The sequence below is a fragment of the Mastacembelus armatus genome, chromosome 7, assembly GCF_900324485.2.
Source record: "Mastacembelus armatus chromosome 7, fMasArm1.2, whole genome shotgun sequence".
Lineage (NCBI taxonomy): Eukaryota > Metazoa > Chordata > Actinopteri > Synbranchiformes > Mastacembelidae > Mastacembelus > Mastacembelus armatus.
In genome coordinates this window covers 10,201,076-10,221,765 of record NC_046639.1, presented here as the reverse complement: position 1 = coordinate 10,221,765, position 20,690 = coordinate 10,201,076, and the positions used below count along the sequence as shown (strand labels likewise).

The 20,690-nt window shown below is 41.9% G+C and overlaps 1 protein-coding gene across 4 annotated transcripts; it reads right to left on the bottom strand.

The window, feature by feature from the left end:
- Positions 1 to 229: 229 nt before the first annotated feature.
- On the bottom strand, positions 230 to 15,235 carry nfatc2a (nuclear factor of activated T cells 2a). Of its 4 annotated transcripts, none has more exons than XM_026332733.1 (10): positions 14,946 to 15,235; positions 13,634 to 14,561; positions 13,344 to 13,512; positions 11,178 to 11,380; positions 10,916 to 11,088; positions 9,256 to 9,396; positions 7,130 to 7,185; positions 6,869 to 7,001; positions 5,983 to 6,690; positions 230 to 1,247 (listed from the first exon to the last, which is right to left on the bottom strand). In XM_026332733.1, exons 1-10 carry the CDS (start codon positions 15,076 to 15,078, stop codon positions 1,192 to 1,194), a joined length of 2,700 nt encoding a protein of 899 aa, XP_026188518.1. In that variant the 5' UTR covers positions 15,079 to 15,235; the 3' UTR covers positions 230 to 1,191. The 4 variants fall into 4 exon arrangements, with proteins under 4 accessions (XP_026188518.1, XP_026188517.1, XP_026188521.1 ...); XM_026332732.1 differs by having other exon boundaries at positions 231 to 1,247; positions 13,344 to 13,515; XM_026332736.1 differs by having other exon boundaries at positions 231 to 1,247; positions 5,989 to 6,690; positions 13,344 to 13,515.
- Between the last annotated feature and the right edge of the window lie 5,455 nt (positions 15,236 to 20,690).

The window sequence follows — 20,690 nt, the reverse complement described above, 5'->3', positions numbered from 1 at the left end:
TTTACAGTGGCAAGCATGGAGCTTCTGCATCGGCAGGCATTTAGCGTCGAGTATACTGATTGTCACTACGGTAGACTCAAAAGCAATTATACACAAAACACACAGTATAAAATTTGAATATTTGGTCTTCAACCCTGGAAAGAGCCCCAGATGACGTTGCTATCAACAAATCAAATCTGATTTAAAAAAAAAAAAAAAAAAAAAAAAACCAAAAAGACCATCATTAACTCAGAATGTACAAAATCTCACACTTCATTTTGCGTGAGCCAGACTTTAGGCACATTTCAATGATTTAAATGCAAGATAGAAAAAAAAAAAAGTTACCTCAAGCATAGAAATCATTTAAAAAAAGAATGTAGTCCCATGCTGTCTCACTGTCTCTTACCTGATTAAATTGCAATATATATTTTACGAATATAAAAGGATACATTCTTCACGACTCAATATTATATAAAGAGTAATAACATTGACCCCCTCTATTGTTCAAAACAGTGCATATCAGGAGGTGTCACAATAGTTCATTTGTATATGGTTAAGGCAGAGTGCATTTCACTTAAAATGAGATGATCAGCATGTAAGTAAATCTACATACATACATAAAATACACAAATTGTGCAAGAAGAATTAAACAACAACAAGCTTTGGGCCAAGAAATATCATCTTTGGGCTAAATGTTTGTCACATCATCAACATGTTGACATGTAAAATTTATATTAAAAAAAATAATTTTGGAAATGTCTTGTGAAACTGCTACATAACTACCAACCACTAGTATGAGGCAAGCATATGAGAGGCAGCCCAGTGGGCAGTACAGCGGCATGCTGTTCTGTGGGAATTCACTTGCACTGTATTTGATCTTTTTCTTCTGTAAAGCAAACTGGAACCTGAAGCAAAAATCAACAAAATAAGGCACATTTGTTGGTTATTTCTCACTAGCTCCCTGGAAACCTGCTCGGTGTTGGTGGCGGATGTTACAGGTCAGATGAATTCTTCTAGTCACCAAATGTTTATTGCAGGAAAACATCCAAAGCAAACACAGCAGCCAGAAGCTGATATTTCTCTCTCTACTGGTACAGAAAATGAGGAAGAGAAGGTTTGATTGGTGGTGGAAATGCGTCACCTCATTGTCAAGCTGAAGAATGTCTGTGTGTCGGGGAGGGGTATGTTGTCATTTCCTCCTCAGTCTGTCCTCTATGTCTGCCCTCTGGCCTGGATGCCAGTCAGATCCTTTCGTATAATCTCGTTCACTGTAAAGCAAAGGAACAGGGATGTTAAGACAGTGGCCAGATCAAATTTAGGGTTTTTACAATAGAGTTCCCAAACAGTGTTCAAACAAACCTCTTCTAAAAAAAAAAAAAAAAAAGACAAACACATTCTTGAAATACTGCGTGACATTTCTGTGCAAGGCACTGTTGGCAGAAAGATAAATGTTGCATTAATGTTGAGTAACCACTAGAGGCTGAGCTATGCAAGAGCCTGGAGTGTAAGCGATTGCTTCCTGTTGCTCAGATGATTGCAAGTGTGTGTATACACATCAACAGAAGAGGAAGGGGGTTGAAATGGAAACTTTCACAGTTCATGGTTCCAAAAATAGAAGCACAGTGAGCGGGAGGATGTAAAACCTGTGTCATGCATTTAAGATAAAATCAAATAATGGATCTGAGGATTAAATAATTGATATTGTTTATACCTATTAACAGGAAAACTACAGATTTTCATTATTTGGAACTAACCACTGACATCTAACCGCTTCTGCTCACCTCTGCTTAAAAAGTCAAAAGCCAAACGTTTAACAGGTAGTTCTGCATTAAGCAGGAAGGACTGACAACTGTGTGTAACAAGTCCTCTCCAGATATGCCACACCATCTGTGCTGAGCCCAGTCTTGGAAGCCTACTCTGTGTGTCTGTGTACAGTGTTACTCTGACACATTACAGGCTGGTGCCACTGCTTCCACTGCGCCTCAGGGAACTCATTAGTGCCGATGAGTAATAAAAGTCTATCAAAGTGGGCCAAAAAAGCTTTTTGCCTATACCCAAGCCATTTTGTAGCCATGGTAATGGGAAATACTTTGGGATTGGGTTATTCAACTGAAGTTAAACAACGTATGTGAAGTGAAATCTGACTAACGGCAATAACTAATAAAAATGCAAAACATGGTTCATTTAGCAGTCTGCAGCCAGCTAGTCTGGGTCTGTGCAAAAGTTCAAAAGAATGTACATCCTTGTCAGGGAAACAAAGTGGTAAAAGTGGCTTTAGAGGTACCTTTGCAGAAAGTCTGGTGAGCTGTTAACCCGTTTCTTGTCTTTATGTAAAGGTATGCTAGGCTAACTGGTTGCAGCCTCATATTTAAGCTGTAAATATGAGAGTAATATAATTTTCCCTCCTTCAAACACTGCTGCAACTTCTGCTGCAAGTCAAACTATTCCCTTAGACCTTAACTGGATGAATGGAGGATGAAATATATTTAGATATTGAGATGATTTATCATTGAAGGAACCACTAGATTTATAAAATATTAAATTGTGCCACTTTGCACTGCCTTATTTTTCAAGTAGGGGAAGTTTGTTCGTTTTGCTTATTTACACTCTATTAAAAGCCTTAATATAGCAGAGAGGCAAAGGGTTCAAATATTAAAAGAGGAAAGAACAGCTCACCAGAAAATCGGCTACAAAAAAAAAGTAACTTTTCCAGGGAGATGGCATATCTTTATTTAGGACTAGCAGTCAAGAGCTGTAAATAAAATCAGAGAACAGACAGAATGATCTTCCATCCAACATTTGCAGACGTGAAAGAGAAACAATCCGTTACAGGAGCTCAACACACTGAGCACATTTTATAGCCAAACTGTAAGAGCAGCCAAACTGGGTGACCTGCTATCGTCACAACATCAGTTTCCCTATTTATTTTAGTCTCTAGAGGAATTCCTTTTGACACCTAATGCCTTCAAGAAACTTTCATCTCCCTAGCAGTGCCACAGGATTTTTCCTGAGCATAAAACCAGCTTAGAGAAGCGCAGGAGCACCACGACCGGGCAACAAACACTGGGGCTTTACTGAATCTAATGAAGGGTTGGCACGTATTGGCCATTTGAGGCTGGCCCAGGGAACACTCAGGCTAGTCTATTCAATAGCGGAGTGTCTGGCTTCTGAGTTCTGCACCAATGCGTTGTACTGTTTACCATTGGACGGTGGGAGGAGGGAGAGATGGCCTGTACAGTAGCTGACTTAGTGACTGCACACTGCCTGCTGTGAGCATGTTGTTCGTCTGCAAGTATTTGCATGTTCATACAGTGTACAGTATGTATTTGTGTGTGGAGGGGTGCACAGTATGTTCATGGGCTATCTGCGACTGGATCAGTTGGAGTGATGGGCTGATATGGGATTGTAATTACAGCATGGACCTAAAAGCCATAGCAATGTCTGACCCCACATCCAATGTGTCATTGCTTATGTATTTTCTAAGTCAGTCTTTAAGCAATGCTTAATTTTGGAAGATAGCGAACTGATCGGAATAACTCAGATTGCTAAAACCTCATATGAGCTCCAACCTATAGTTTATGCTATATTAAAGAGTCACTAGCATGGAATTGTACGTAAGTATTGTTTTTAAGATAATCTTTTAAAATATGAACCTGCTGAAATCCCCATGCATTAGCAAAATTAATGTAATAACTTCTACACTGTAATAAGTCAGCGGTTCATCACTAGAGCCATAGTCCTGTTTGGATACAACCAACTTTAAATGGCTTTAAGTGAGCTGAGACTAATGCATGTTCACCAGGCTGTTGCTGTGTGCTTTATCGCTCCTGTCCTGATCTTTACCTGCTGGAACAATTTCACCTGCTCCACTGCCTCTGGGCTTTATTCCACACCCACTAAATCTGTCACTTTCTGCCTTTGTAGGCTATGCCAGTGGATCTCTTCTTCTTTTCACAAACTACATAGCATGCAGTGCACTATGCCAGATACTGCTGACCGTAGTGGTCCAAAGGTTAAGCAGTAATAAATAAATATAAATATCACTCAGTAGGACCTTGTCTTGTTTGAGCCCCAGCAGGAGCTATGGGAACTAGCGTGAGGGCTGAAGATAAAGCACTCTGTGTGGGTGGCGTAAGGTTTAGTATGAAATGAAATATCTGACTTTCATTTAACACTTGTCACTTTGGTTGACACAGTTCAGACACCTTTTAGATGTGACAGTTATCGACCACAACACTGTGATGATACCAGGATGTGGCATCACCCTTTTTTCAAAAATGACTACAGACTGAAACACATGTCTCGATGAGTAATGTTGACAATCTCACTTTGGTGAAACTGTGTTTGATGGTCCCAACTTAAATGATAGTTTTGAGGTCCAGATCATGCTTCAACACTTCCGCAGTCACAGAGGGATTTTTTTGACTTCACTTATCTTCTCACTCTTTGTCTGTAAAAAAAAAAAGTTTTGAATATTGGGAAGTCCCCCGTTTTTTCTCATTAAATGTGATGACTAGACCCTACAATATGGGTGGGTGGATTATCACCTACGTGTGATAATCCATCCGTGAAAAGAAGACAACACAGCATCCAACTGCAACTGCATTATGAATAAGGTTTTAAATTCAGGGATGTGGTATTATAAAGGTACCACTCATTTTATATTTCTAAAACAAGAGAACCGCCTGTTGTTTTTTTACATAGAGAAGGTAACATGCTTTGAGTACAAAAATACTAAAACTCAACAAAGAGGCACCTTAGGAAGATGTCTGGCCATCATCAACTTCTGATGAGAGAATAAAACAGGAGGCCCAGTCTGACTGTCCCTCTGATTCCTTAGTTTACCACCTCACAGGCCTGTTGCTGTTTACTAAGGGAAACCCTGCAAGGTCCATCCAAAAAACACAAATTCCATTGCTGGCCTTTATTTGAAAATTTGTTTCATTATTTCCATTCAAACACACATGCACACATGGCAAGTTTCCTTTTCCTACAAACCACACTCCACCCTCCTGCTATCATACAGGGATCAGGCTGTATTTTTGGAGGAAAGCAGCTGCAAATAAGAATTTCTTGTGCCAGATTGGCAGAATCTTGCAGGAAAAAAAGCTAATCCCCTGGTGGGTTCCCCCACAGCACTGAGGGGCGTAAGGCCAAGGAGCAGCCCTGGCCAACTATAACAAACAAAGAGGCTTTCCCCAGCTCTCCCAGGTAGCCCGTTCCACTGTTTGACAATGGTTGCTATGGAAGTTGTTTTTGACTTCATAACAATGTCAACATGTCCGGGCGGTCAGGAGGGTGACACTTTTTCTCCTTCCTTCTCTCTCTCTCTCTCTCTTTAATCTGAGTGAGCGAGAAAAAAAAAGCTAATTTGCTCACAGACCCCTGTCACCGGCGGAATGGACTCTATTGAACAGAGCAGCATGAAGACAACTTCAGGCTGCCTTTGAACTCTACCTGGCTGACACAGGCTAAAGAAGAGAAACATACTACATCCCTTTCACAGCCTGTCATGGTATTGTAAAACCTAACATATACCGGAGAACCCTTGGCTTCAAAATAAGGAAGAGGTTCAACCTCCTACTTGCTGCTGACTGTGGACTGACATTAATTCTGTCAGAGGGTAATAGGGTTGACGAACACAAGTATAAACACATGACTCATAATTCTTGTTATTTCCACCTTGAGTGGAACATAACTACACCTCCTTTTGAGGATTGTTTTAACAGCGTGAGCTTTTACTCAGAGGGATACTATAGCACGTAGATTGGCCCGGGATGTGTAAAAATGAGATGGCACAGATATTGTAAATATCCTTGAATTGTTCTTAGGAAAAGTCATATCTCTGATGGTGGGTCTTATTATTCATCTCTTTCACAAAATGCCATTGTGCATATCCATCACTTTGGCTGCCTGTCTCCCCTCACACTTGGCTGAAGACACACACTGTGAATGAAACAACAAGCAGTCCCACTCGCACAGAATATAAAAGCATTAACTTACACTCACCATCATCTAGGTAGGCCTGGTCCAAGTTTTCCTCTTTGACTGTCACCCTGCGCTGTCTGTCCCCTGGAGCCTCCACAGGCACCGTGCCAGGTAAAGCCCGACTTTTCTGCGGCCCCTTATGCACGTAGGGCTGCTGCTGGATCACAGTGGGATAGTGCTGAGGCTGGGTCACGGCCGTCTCAGACTGAGGGTGTGTGGGTGAATGAGTGGCAGCTGCCTGAGGGGAGTAACCATCACAGTAGATGACCTGCTGGGTGTCAGGCTGTGGAGCACTGAGAGGTTGAGGGTCTACTGCCCGAAGCAGGTGGTGGTTGGTGGGGGAAAACTGGATGATAGAAGGGTGCTGGCTGGCACTGATGGGACCTACAGACTGAGCTGGGGAGCCTGTGTGGACCAGAACTGAGCGGTGAGACTCGGACATCATCCCTACTGTCTGCTGATAAAGGCTGGGACTGCCACTCAGACTCTTGCCACCGCGGGAATACACAATGGCCGGGCTCTGCTGCTGGAAACGTGCATCTTGACTTGGAAGGCTGGAGCTGAGGCGCTGGCAAGAGGTGGAGACCAGACCATTGTCTGGGTGGAGGATGCTGCGTGGGTTTTGGTAGTAGGAATGATGTGATAAGCCAAAGATCTGAGGCATAGCAAAGCCCATGTGCTCTGCCTCATACTCATCTATAGGTTCTGTCTTGATGGACGGAGCTGAACGAAACCAAAAGATCAAACAAACGCTATTAAAGTTCTGAGAGGAGGGAGTAGGTACTAATTTTTTAAGATTTTCTATGTACTATTAATAATAATAACTAATTTTTTTTACACTGTAACCCTGAAGCGACATTTACTATAAGCACAGGACAAAGAGTCTGAACTGCAGTCTTACATGGCAGTGGGGTGTAGGTGAAATGTTGAGGTTGGCTGCGCTTCCTCTTGCCATTGATAACATAGAAGTTGACTTTGACAGATTGGCAGACAGACGTGTCTCGGTAGGATGGGACTTCCACAAACAGCATGTTCTACAAGACAATGCACTATTATCTACTGATGTTTTTATTTAAAATGAGTTACTAAATCATGATAACTGATGCATCTGGTGCAGGCATTAAATGAGCACTTAAGGAACAGTATTATGTGTAATACATACAGGTTGGCTCTTATCTTTGTCCACTGTGGCTTCCATTTCCCAAATTTGTTGCCCATCTAGGAACAAAAAGAGAAAGTGAAAACCTAAATGCGATAACTAACTCTGTAAACTAATTAGGGTTTAGTTTTTCAAGATGACCCGGACAGTGGTATCTCTCTACAAATATTTAGCCTGTAAATTTGGAAAACGATGAACTAAAAAAAATTAAATGAAGTCACCTTCTGTATTTTCAAACACTTTGTTTATCTCATCTCATTGATTTGGACATCGTTATATACAGTGGGTGCTGAGACACAACATCTGACAACATTTGCTTTAAAATTCATGATCACAGAAACAGCCTTTTTGCGCATGTAGATAATAGCATTTTTAAGCCTCTTCCTATCCTGCCCCAAACACACATTCAATTACTAATCAGAATAACATTTGGTGCTGAACACTTGTCTGTCTCTCCAGTGCAGTGCTGACACAATGGTAATGCAGTAGCCAGAAACACAGCATTGGCAGGAAGGTGATGAGAACTGCAAGCACACGGACTTCTCCACATTTGTTACAATAAAGGTTTTTTATGTCACACTTTATCATATTACAGTTCTGTTGTTGTTTAGGTGGAAAAACTAGAAAACCGTAAATGTAAACTCCATGCGTCCTAACGCATGATACACAATATGCTACAGTGAGTTCTGTTTGGATGTTATTGTAGGTGGGAAGCCCTCAGATCAAAACACATGGCTCAAATGAGTCAAAGGGAGGAAGGGGGTTTCTACACAGCTTGCCAACTTTTTTTCCTCAACCTTACTTTTATGATCAACTCTCTCCACTGAGTACAAAACGTGACAACTTCTGCTTTCTTGGCATGTGTTTGTGTTTACACTTTGTTGCATCGCTAATCTCAGGGATACCCCGACTCTTGTTCTCCCAACTGAGCTAAATGCAGAGGCTGAGCAGGCTTGACTTGGCTGGGGAAGCTTTCCTTCCCTTTATACAGCCTGTGTCCAAGCGCCAGAGCCAGGGGAGCTCCAGCCAGAGGCAGCTGTCTCTCATTCACAGGGATTTCACAGCTGCGCTGCTCCAGAACTCTGTCATACAGAAATTCTCCAAAACAATGGCAATCCCTCTTTGTAAGATGTCTTTTTCCGTCTCTCTTTTACTATCCATTACTACGGTGTTGTGTAACACAGCAGCAGGGAAAAAATAAATAAATAAAAATTAGCCAGCTGCTGTGGGTCCACGTTTTAGCTGAAGTACTCTGTGTAGTGTTTGCATTTCAAAACCCAAACATTCCACTCTCATACAGCAGTGAGTCACATTATCAGACAATCAAGTATTTGAACATAACTGTACCAGAGAACCTCTGAGTAGCAGCTAAAGGTAAATGACTTAGAACTGTAAGAGACCATGATTTGCAACTAGGGCTAAAAACAAACCTACCTGCAATATGGAAATCACATACAACTCGCTCTTTAAATTAATTTTAAAAGGTAACTCATTTTAAATTTGCATCAGCTGTTTTTTAATTTGACCTTAAACAGGTGACACAGAGATGTGATAACTAGATACAAGGGTCAAAACATGAATTCCATCTACTAAACTTAAACTATAACAACATGCATTTCATTTCTAGGAAAGAATATATAAGGAAATTCTTTAGTTCCAACCAGATATAGTTGAGTTTTAACCAGGAGCCTCAACAAACATACACAAATTCACCTGTCATGTGGCACGTTGAACCATTAATCAAACAACAAAAGGTCCAGTGAGTGGTGATAAGACACCAAGGCTGTCAGTGAGGCAGAAAAGGCCAAAGGGAAGTCAGGCAGCAGTGTTATCATTGGGGTCATGCAAATAACTCATGCAGTTCCATCCAAACAATGATGGAGGTGAAATGTGAAAGTTACACAGACACTGCTACTGATGAGTCACCTCGATTGCTGTGATGGCACTGCATTGTGTAATAGCACAACTAACAGATGCACAAACCAGAGATTTTATAGATTTAGTCATGGGTTTGGATTTTTTGTGGTGTATATCTTCATAGTTAACTTAAATGCTGCAGTAATCAATAAAAGAGTAAATGGCTTTTTTTCCCCACAAGACACGAGCTGATGTGTTTCTCTGCCACTCACCCTGGGTTTTCTCCATAAAAATGACCTTGGAGTCGGAGCTGAAGTTCTGCCCAGTCAGGATCATCTGCTGGCCGCCCAGAACACAGCAACTGTCCATGTCCTGCTTCTCCACCATGGGCAGTTCATGCGCTGACCGCTGAGCTGCAGGGACACAGAGAGGGTGTGTGTAACATTTACTGTCTGTTTACAGTCCTCATGCTTCTCAACTAACCACACCACTCACTCACATAATACTAAAGCTTAGGTCAATTAAGTTAATTTGTGAACTAGCAGAAAAAATACTGCTAATAATTTTGGTAACTGCATCATTTTAGTCATCTAACAAAAACAAATTGTAAAAATCCTCAAATCAATTTCACCACTGTGAAGTTTTTCTGCTTTTCGGTGTTTTATGTGACTGTAAATACTAAACATATTTGAGCTTTTAAATCAAAAGACTAATCTTCAAATTAATCAATCATTATTTACAGCCCCCAACAGTTTACTTTACACTGAGAATACATGTAGACATATCAAAGCATCATTTTCAAACTATCTACTGGTTTCTGACAAGTGCACAGCTACTTCTTACAGTGCTTTACAATAAAAAGGTGAGACAGTAATGGAAAGGTTAAAATCTTTGCTTTCGGTTTTAATAAGCTGTGGTATAAATCTCAACCAAGGTGAGGAAACAGCAGTCTAAAATTTTAAGGTTGCCTGAGTCTTTACTTACAGTAAAGTACTGTACAGGAAGAGTCTGATGCAATCTGATAAAGCAGCCTGACAGTATATACTACCTGATTTATGGAAAGCTTGAAATGGTGAACAGGAATTTAAATTAAACTTTTTCAGGATCATAGTTTCCATAATTATGACATTTTAAAGTATATTAAAGTATTACTGATTTATTATTACTATATAAATGACAGTGGCTCGGTTGCTATGCTTGAACAAGGGTAAAGTAAAAGACCGTATCCTGTCTCCTCACAGACATTACTGAAAGCCTGCTAATCAACAAGCCTGACAGATGTATAAGCAGCGTGTTTGCCAGCAACTTTACGCATGATTGGTTTTCACTGACAGCGATTGTTCTAAAACTCATCTTACACCATACAGGCACCAACCATTGTTTCTGTGACAGGAAAACAGATGGGAAATGACGATTATAAAATGATATTACATTGCGCGTCATGTTTTTTTTAAATTTTACAATGACAGGAGCATATTACATTCAGCCTGTGTCACACTAATATAATGAATCTCATGTCTTGATCGGAGTGTTGGTTAAAGCTAGATAAGGGACCTTCTTGTTTGAGTTTTGATTACACCAGGTGCTTTAATAACACTGTGTACACATGCACTGATGTACCCAAACAGACTTTTACTACTGCACACATACAGACAGGTACACAGAAATATGCAGCGCCCACCTACTGGATGGAAGCCCTGATTGCATAAAGACATCTTTGTGCAACCACGGCTTATGGACTATCAGCCAGGCTCCAAACTCATTTGAACGTCAAGTCGTCAAGTCGTTGATTGGTACAAAGTTTTGTTAACTGATAAAAACATCAGTAGAATTTATAAAGGTTGCATTGAATCGGGACTTGTAATTATTTTTTTAAGAGAAGTTTAAATATATAATATTTATCATAAACATATTTTAGGGGTAGCTGCTTACAGCACTCAATGGGATGCGAGGCCACTTGGAGAGAGACATGCTGGCCTCCAGGCTGAGGTATATGCACGCGAAACACAAGACGAACTCGTGTGTTTTTCCGACCCACGTCAGTCTCGCCCTTCCTCAGCTCAATGTCAGCGTTCCTGAGCTTCAGGATACCAGCACAGTCAATTCTGTGAACAGAAACAAATGTATAACCGCTGGCAAACACACTAAAAAGAAGAAATTTAATTATTCAGAAACACAATGCACACATTCTCACATTGCTTTCATGTTGTTCTTTGGCTCCAGGGGGATCTCTAGGACTTTGGTGCCATTTATAATCTTCTCAAAGCTGGTGGTCGTGACTGTCTTGCCAGTGATACGGTGGACTTGATAAAAGGCATGGGGCTTGAGGATGCGCTCGTCCGCTGTGCCAATGAAGATCTGCAGGCCAAGTGGCTCCTTGCCTCTGTAGCCATGTAACTGCAGACACAAGAAACTGACTTGTTTTTTTGTTTTTTTTAACTTTATTTAAAGCTCCATCTGTCCGGTGATTAAACAGGAATACATTACTATTTAAGAAAATGTCTGTCACTTTAAACTGGTTGCATTCCTCTGATTCCCTTTTGTTCCAATTCTGTATTTCCAGATGTGGTTTGCCCCAGAGGTGGCTGATCAGTGCCACGTGTAAAAGCATGAGGTTCTCTTCTGCTGCCTTAAACAGAAGCCAGCACAGATCTCACATCTCTGTACCAATGCTCTCTCATAACAGGATGGAGAATATACCAGGTGCCCTCCCTTTCCTAAAAAAATAAAATAAAACAGCTAGCCTGATGCATTCAGCATTAGACCTATTTAAATGCCCTGCTGAAAATAGAAGCAGAAAATAAAAATATATGATATATGAAACTGTAAACTGAACTGAACAGAACAGAACACAGAGAGAGAGAGAGAGAGAGAGAGAGAGAGAGAGAGAGAGAGAGAGAGAGAGAGAGAGAGAGAGAGAGAGACAGAGACAGAGACAGAGACAGAGAGAGAGAGAGAGAAGTTACTTTTAATCTGAAGTGTCTCCTGAGGAAACCTGCAAAAACCACAAAGCATCAACTTGCATCTAAATGCTGTTTTTGTGCAAACACTATAGTGCATAACCTTTACCATAGAATGAACTGGTTGCCCAGTGACTTGACACACACTGTGACTCTATATGTAATAAGCATGACTAGCTAAAAAAAAATTGCAGTGTGTAGTTCATTTCCTATCTGCTGTTTCTAGTGAGAAACTGCCCCTTTTATTAAATGGCAAGAAAAATGATATGTGTACATGACAGTCTAAGTGAATGTAACTGTCAGACTTCACAGCAGCTGTTGAATGTAAGCAGAAACTATGGCAACGTGTAAGAGCGCGCTGCTTCTATATCCAGGTAGAGCATGAAACTGAATGCAAACACTCATCAGGCCATGTGAGCTGTCGGCCTGTTGTCATGGCAGTGGAAGGAGCAGTGAGTCATGACAGGGAGCAGTGTAGGAAAAGTAAAGTGGGGGGTTTGACGCCCGGAGAGAGTGAAGGAGGAGAAGAGGAAGGGAACGACGAGGTGAAGGAGTGCAGCCGTGGCTAGCCAGCCCTGACCATCTGATTGGCCTGGCAAACCACACAGAACTGACCTCAGGGTGAGGCTTTCAGGGATGGGCCGAAAATGGAAAAGAAGCAAGAGAAGTTTTATTTCCAAGTCCTTACTATCTCTAACAAGACCAGCTTTGAAATGTCGCCACAGTAACACAAAGAAAGGGAAGTTAAAGCTATTCGGGGACACCGCAGCAACCAGTGTGTCGCAACTAATTTCAACATGCATGAATTTGAATGTATGTTGTTACTTTAACAGAAATATTAACACTTTTTTTTTTTTGCAATCTATAATTATTTAGTAGAAATGTCTAGATAGGCTGAGGGTTTCAGCACTGTAACTCAGCTTCCTAATATGCAACCCACATAGTCAAACACCAGCGTGTAAGAGGAAGTCAGGGACAACATGAACACAGATCTGTTTGTGTGGGGCGAGGGCACACAACAGCATACTATTTTAGGCTGGAAGAGAGAAAAAAACTCCATCAGAGAGCCTGTGCTGCTTGCTGACCTGAGTTCAATTCTCAGGGTGGTTACTATGTGTCATATGTCTGAGGTTAGTGTGTCCTTTATGATTTGTTTCAGAAAGTGAAAAAAGGGAGAGATGTGAGAGTAATCACAGCAACTCATCACTTTCATATAGCTGGCCCTGGGCAGTAAAACCACCAGCAGCGAGTGTGTAAAAGGTATGAAATCGGATCATCCCATCGGGGTTTCCGGACGCACTGAAAGCTCATTCAAGACACTGAAACCACTATTAACTTAATATTTTTGTACTTATTTAAACGATCCTAAACACTTTCATTTACTCTTGTTTTGGGCGTACCTGCACAACCGGGTGTCCTCCTGTTGTGGCTTTGACTGCACCTCTGCTTCCCTCTGTCTCATAGTGAGCTCTGTGGTGTGGCTTGGGCTGCACCTCAATGTGAAGCTCATACTGATCTGTGTGACTGGGGATCGGCCACTCCAGTGGGGGCAGAGAGGCCAGCGGGATGCTACTGAAAAGTAAGGAAAAGGATAAAAATGTAAAAAAAAAAAAAGAAATACTTGGGGAGGTTACCTTGTGGATATGTGTTAACCAAAAGCAGTAAGCTTCTGGTTTCCCTGCCAATTTACCTGCAAATGCTAGAAACCAGAGGCTTGGGCCAAATAGGAGGGATAACAAAGAAAGGCTCTGCAGCAGGTTTGTTTTTTATGTCATGGTCGCCAAAGTAGTTTCCTTCTCCATGGTTCTCTGAGTACAGAGTGTAAACCTGGTTGGATGTCTTGACTATTTTATTGGGCACAAGGCCTGGCTGAGTTGAGCCAAACCCATTCATGGCATCAGCAAGACTGCTGTGCGTATAGAGGACACCAGTGTTGTGATCTTCATGGCCACCGTGGGGGGAGGGGCTACGAGAGCGTTGCCCAGGGACTAAGCCTTGATTCCTGTACATGTCGTAGGTGCGTTTGCCCTGTGGGGAGGTGGAGCGGGAGCCAGGTCTGGGGGAGGGTGACCGGTGACCCAGGCAGCTGTCCTCAGTTAGGCTGGTGCGAGGTGAGGTGCCTGGGGAGGTGCGCGGGGAGCCAGTGTGGATATTCTGTAAACGGGGGCAGAGGTCTCCAGGGTTCTGGCCACTGCTGGGGGACACACAAGGTGACGCCCAGGGGGAGTAGCTCTCCGAATGCCAGCTGGTGGAGGAGTTGCTGCTAGCGGGACTCAGGCACTGAGGTTCACGGTAGGCAAGGTTTTCGTGGCCAGGAACAGTGAGGGTGGGTCTTGGACTAATGTTCAGGTGGTGGTTCTGCAGGGAATCCCGACCATGGCTATAGTGCTCACGGGAGGGGGTGATTTCAATCCGTGGGCTCAGAGCCAGGCCTACAGGCCGAGTACTGTCCAGGAAGTTTCTGGCCTCCTGGTTGTCATATCCTGGTAGAACCTCGGGGTTTTGTTCACTGTAGGAGGGACTGCAGGACTTGATGCCGTATGGAGAGGCCTCCTCCAGAGGAAAAGGCTGCTCAGGCTCAGAGCTGAGGACTTTGTGAGATGCAAGGTTGGGGTCATCTACAGAGGATGAGAGATTAAACACATCACATATACATGCATTTAAAAACATAAACAGTGTCACAGCGACAGTTATTTACCAATATTCCAATAACAGCTATTCAAGACTTCTCTAAATGACATCAGTACATGCAGCTGCACCCCAAAGTTCATTTTTAACTTCAACTAATATAAAAGTGACAAGCTGGAAAGGAAAAGCTTCTTGTTTCACATGGACATCAGAGATCAGAGCCCTCATTAAGAAGCCTGATAAATGTACTTCCTGTTTTCTTCCTCATTCACGTGAGTAAACCCTAAAGACGCTGTATTAACTTTGAGGTCAGAAATAACCAAGAGAGGAAGAGGAGTCAACTCAAAAAAGAAAAAAAAAGGCCATGGACAAACCTTGAGCTCCCCCAGCAAAGTCGCTGCAAGGTGGTTCATATTCAAACAAGTACTCAAACTCCAAATCCTCATCAGGACAGTTTACTCGAATGAGCTCTTCCTCCAAAGCTTTCTCGTCGTAAAAAGTGCTCATCTGTCTAGTTTCACCCTAACGATCCCTCTGACTTCAGAAGCGACAGAGACGCGGCTGAGGTGTTGCGGAGCTGATGGGAATTTGGAGAACCTGTCCAAGCGTCCAATGATGCTTCGCTGAGCTGCGGGAGGTAAAACGCACAAATTTCCTGTTTCAGCTCGTCTCGGTCTATTTTCAGATGGAGGCGGGCTTAATTTCACACTGAATGCACAATTTTCGAGTACATCTCTGAGTTTCACTCACGCCCCCCTACTTTTCATTGATGGGTTGATAAAGTAAACAAAAAAAAAAGAAAAGAAAAAATGAAAAGTGGTAGTGATAAATTAAACTGCCCCTTTCAAATAGATTACTGCGCGTCTTTTGGCAGACTGTGCAGCTTACTGCTGCCCCCGAGTGTCTGGCACGGCGCACTGACACAGCAGGGTGCTGCCTGGGCTCAACCCCAACCTGTTTAACAGCTGACTTACGCGGCGTCAAAACAGGGCGTCACTTCAGGTTTGTCAGTACATACGTACTGCGCACAGGTGGATCGGCGGGTGAAAGAGGTTCTTTTGAGGGAATCCCCAGATTTACGCATGGCGCCGTACACGACCTAGGACGTCCCTTCCAGTTGTAGTTGTAACAACGTGCTCTGTCAGCAGCACTGAGAGATGTGAGAAACTGATCTTATTGGTGGTGTGACATGCCAATCCTAACTACAACAACAACAACAACAACAATAATAATAATAATAATAATAATAATAATAATGGGTTAGGTTGGGCTTCCCACCCAAGTGAACCACTAACAGCGGTAACAATTTGCGCCATCTCATCAAAACAAACACCGAATTTTTATGCACAAGTGCCAGCCTTAAAGTTCTTGGAACAACAAATTATTCGCATATTTAAATGAGATGAATGGAGAATCAGTATCAGTCAAAATCTTAACTACAGGTACAGCTGACTTGAAAATTGTTGCCCCCAGTCTACATACTGATGTCATCATGAAGTTTAAAGCTGGGCAGTCTTGCATATCTTAGAGGTTAACCCTAATTTAGACCCAAATACATTTTTTACCGATAAAGTAAAACTGTGGCCACTGCATTATTCATTGCTGTTTCTTACTCAGATCAGTAAAATAGCTTCTTGCGCGCCGATCCAGTATAAGCGCAGCAGCATATCTATATCAGCATATCCAAACATCAACATTTCTCTGAAATGTAACGTAGATGTCATGACAGATGACATTACATCATTTCAGTCCTAAACAACCAAAGCTAAGACTACTCGTTCGGTTAAAAATCAAATGGGTTGATTACCAGATAATCACAACACTTCAGCAGTACCTTGATCCATCGACCTCATGGTGTGGTACTGTGCCAGCCTCCAAGTATCTCTAAACATCTGGAGAAAAAGTGTCAAATAAATAGAAAATAAACAGATGAAAAAAATTACTCTCCTCTAACAACCATAGCAGAAGAAGCTTTCTCCGGTTGAAAATGTTGAAAAGTGACAAAACTGTTCAAAAACTTAACGCTGCGACACAGCGGCTGCGCGCAAACTCCTTAAACATACAGCCGCATCAGCTTCAGCTATGTTTCTGGTATGAAGTCCCCTTTCCTAGAGCTCTATAAGGGTTACATGAGTATCAAGAGCGGCTTCCTTCCCCGCTCTGGGTGTTTATAATGGTCCAATGCTGTAAAATAACGGGATTCCCTCAGTGTTTCCTCCTGTTTGTGCGCCTTTGCCATGGAAACCTGGAGCCGGTCCATGTCAGAGACTCAGGGCTTTCCTGCAAAGCCCCACACTCAGGAATCCATGACGTCTCCGACTCCTGCGCCAAGGCATTTCTGTGGCTTCTCTCAGACAGTAGCACACAAGAACTTCATTGTAGGGATGAAGAAATTACTGAAGGAGACTGTGGGAGAGAGAGAGGGAGAGAGAAATTTGATTACAGGATACACTACATGAAATTTACTTCACTAGACTGTTCTAACAGGAGTTCAATATATCTTCCAGTTTGTAAATATAAAAGAGAAGTAGAGACTAGGCAGCTGTAAACTGTTTAGGATATAGTTAAGGGACCATGTCTCATTTTGGGCAAGGAATATAAAGAATTCCACTGTTTCCATTGGGGGAAGATGCTACTATCAATTTCCATTTCCTAATGGAAATAGGCAGCATCTTCTGATACTCCACTGGAAAACAAAAAAAGGCTGAACAAGACCACTACATAGACCGACCGCAGTAGTCACGTGGACAAATTCTCCACTGCAATAAAAGTTATGTAAGGCAGCATCCAAGGGAAAAAAGAATACTGATATCCTGGATTCCACTGTGTTAAACCTTCTTATGCAAGTATATCGTTTCCTCTCAGACACCAAAAATACAGACTCACAGACTCACTTTTTCATTTCTGCATAAAACCTCACTATGTGCTTGTGTTGTGGAGGAAAGTTGTGTCCAAACATAACAACAGATGTCCCAGACTCTACTTCTCTGAATAAATCACATGAGCATTGACTGGATAACAGTGATAATACTTCTTGCAGTACCCTTCAGCAATCTCAATGTCCCAATCTACTTTAAATCTGTGACTTCGGCAGTGTTGGAAAACAATCCATTCTATTCCTTTCACCTGCTGAGGTGCCTTTTAGTTTCTAAATGGATAATGAATTAATGAAAATTTTGAGTTTGAAGTTGTAGCAATGGGCAGCACAGTGGCTGAGTGGTTAGCGCTGTCAGCGTGAACATTCCTGGTTCGTAACCCGTCAGGGGCCTTTTTGTGTGGAGTTTGCATATTCTCCCTGTGCTTGTGTGGTTTACTCCGGGTACTCCAGTTTCCTCCCACAGTCCAAAAACATGTATGTCAGGTTGATTGGTGATTCTAAATTGCCATAGGAGTGAGTGTGAGTGGTTGTTTGTGTCTATGTGGCCCTATGATGGACTGGTGACCTGTCCAGGGTGTACCCCTGCTTTTCACCCAAAGAGTGCTGGGATAGGCTCCAGCAGATCCCTGTGACCCTAAATAGGAATAAGTGGGTATAGATAATGGATGGATAGAAGAAATAATGTACTAAATAAGAACAAATTATATTTAAAGGATTCTGGTAGCCCTTTGGGCAGGTCCTGGCCAGATGTCCTCAGCTAACTGTGACTGACTGTAGCTTCATATTTAGCACACAGACACAGAAGTGTCTGTGTCCTTAATTGCCAGGAGTGCCAAAAAGTGCCAACAGATGGGGAAGATCTGACACTGAGGGCTAAACCGTTCCAGTCTGGAAGCAGTGGAAAAAGTTCTGTGAACCTTAGGTTTCGACTGTGAGTGTGGAACAGAGATCAGAGGAGCTGATCAGAGGATCTAAGGGGTCTGGATGTACAGTGAAAGGTGAAGACGTCAAAATGCTTTAACACAGAGTCTAAAGTCATTCTTCTGCCATCTGTACAGATTTTTAAAGACAGTGGTCTTTAGCCAAACCATCAGAGAAGTTATCTAGACTAATAAAATATGACAAAAAACACAGCATTCAGCAATTTAATACAAATCCTCTAGACATCAGGACAAATCAAAGCATCATGTACTACATCAGTTCATATAATACCATTCATAGGAAGATGTATTCACACATGACATGGAGAGTGGTAATCTGAGTGGGTTGAGACATGGATTAGTCTGAATGAGGTGGTCTGCTAGACTGCTGGGTGAACAAGTTGACTGCAATGAGTCTGTAAACCACAGTGCATAGAGCCTGTGTATTGGGGGTAACCAACCAGCAGCCTTGTCTACCAGATGTAAATTCCTCCACTGTTACTGAGCTTTTGTCCAACTCAAATTATGGAAATGTGAGTAAATGAAAATGGCATAGGCTTAAGAAAGGAAAACTGCCTGTGCCCAGACAGTCGAGGTTGCACTTCCGTCGTTTTTTTTTTCTCAGAGAAGCCACTTTTTCCAGGTTCATGCAGTATTTCCATCAATGTAAAACAGCTCACTGAGGTAGAGTTGTCTGGGTTAGAGAAATGCCCTGTTTGAATTTTCCAAGTGTGAGTGAGCTTTAAAATCTAAGCAGTGTAACTTTGATAGATAAAAGGTATCAGTTCTAATGGAACTATAATGAATTGTTCTCTTTTGATAATATTTGAAATAGACCATCCATCCATTCATCAGTTCATCCTACTCAGATGTTTATATGCTACCACATATCCTACCTGGATGTTGTCAGTCTGTCACTGCTAAACTGTATTAGGATACTGTGTCTGAAAGCAAATACACTTACTCAGAGTTAAATGAGAAGTGATACCACTATCATGACTGTGCATTAGATATTAAGCTGCAATGAGTGGCCATCTAACTTAGCTTAGCAGCCTGGAAACAGGTGGAAACAGCTAGCCTGGCTCTGTCTGAAGGGAGCAGAATATGCCTCTTCAGCAGGTGTAAGCCTTTTAATGACGTAATTCGGTAATAAAATTATGTTGTGTGTCCTAATTAACAGTAGACATGAGTCAAGTAGATGGTGATGCTGCTGAGATCACTGCTAAAAGGAGTAAGGTTGGGGCTGTGCTGGCATGTTATTGTGCAATAAGGAGCCTTTTTCTTTCCTGCCACAACTTCAGATCCTTGGAAAACATTTTCCTTTGTCCCAGTAGTATGAATGAACTAATAAGTTCCATTAACATGGAAAGTACATACATCCAAGCTGGACCTCCTACCTTATGTAACAGGATTCTGATCAATACTCAAATGTTTGTCAAAAGAATTCAAGTGTCTTAAGTCCAGTGGAAAAGTGGCAGACTAACTCATGGATTTTTCCTTTTTCGGTGCAGCAGAATGAAATTCCATGTCACCTCTATTTTCAGAGTTATCCAGGTTTCCAATTCTATCCTACAGTATTTCTTAACTTTAACATCTGTCTCTATTTTTGTTTTGCATTGTGGATGCAAAGAAGTCAAAATTGGGTAGTCAAAACAAACAGGAATAATCTTATTTAACATTTCAGCTGAAAGAAAAAATGATCCATGCCATTGTAAACTTCCTTCATAAAAACAACTGACTAGGCTTTGCTACACAATTTGATTAAGAATTTAATCCACTCAGCCTAAACATGATTTGTGCAGTTTCATTCAGTTGCTTAGAGAGGCATTAACCAGTATTATTAGTGATCAGGGGGAAGGCAGGGAAGCACATCTGCAGGCCTTCTTTAACAGTGGTGGATGCTAAGACAAATCAAAGCATTCCAGGCCCACAGAGCTATAAATAGTGCAGAAGAGGGTGTGTGTTCATGCTTTGCAATGTTCTGTGTGTGGGGTCTGTCATTGCCAAAATCCAATATTTGCACAGAGCAGTAACAGTGGTAGTAAACAATTCATCTGCACTGGCTTGTTCATTATCGGGTATCCAAATCATCCATCGGGTTTCGGTTATTTCAAAACAGCTCACTGCATCCAAACAGACTAGCTTTAATGCGGTTTACATTTGCATTATGCAAATTTGATAAACTGCAAATGACTTCATTTGGACAATTAGATGAGACACATAGGCATAGCTGACCTGAGTTCAATGTTTCTTCAGGAAACCGGCAAAGGAACCAGTGACCTTGTTGGTGTTGCCTTGGACTGAAGGGTGGATATGATCAC

Coding starts and splice junctions, on each gene's coding strand:
- nfatc2a (XM_026332732.1), bottom strand. CDS start 15,078: ATGAGCACTTTTTACGACGAGAAAGCTTTGGAGGAAGAGCTCATTCGA. Junction 11,089..11,177: donor AAGAACAACATGAAAGCAAT/GTGAGAATGTGT, acceptor TTCTGTTCACAG/AATTGACTGTGCTGGTATCC. Junction 1,248..5,982: donor CTACCTAGATGATGGTGAGT/GTAAGTTAATGC, acceptor TTTGCTTTACAG/TGAACGAGATTATACGAAAG.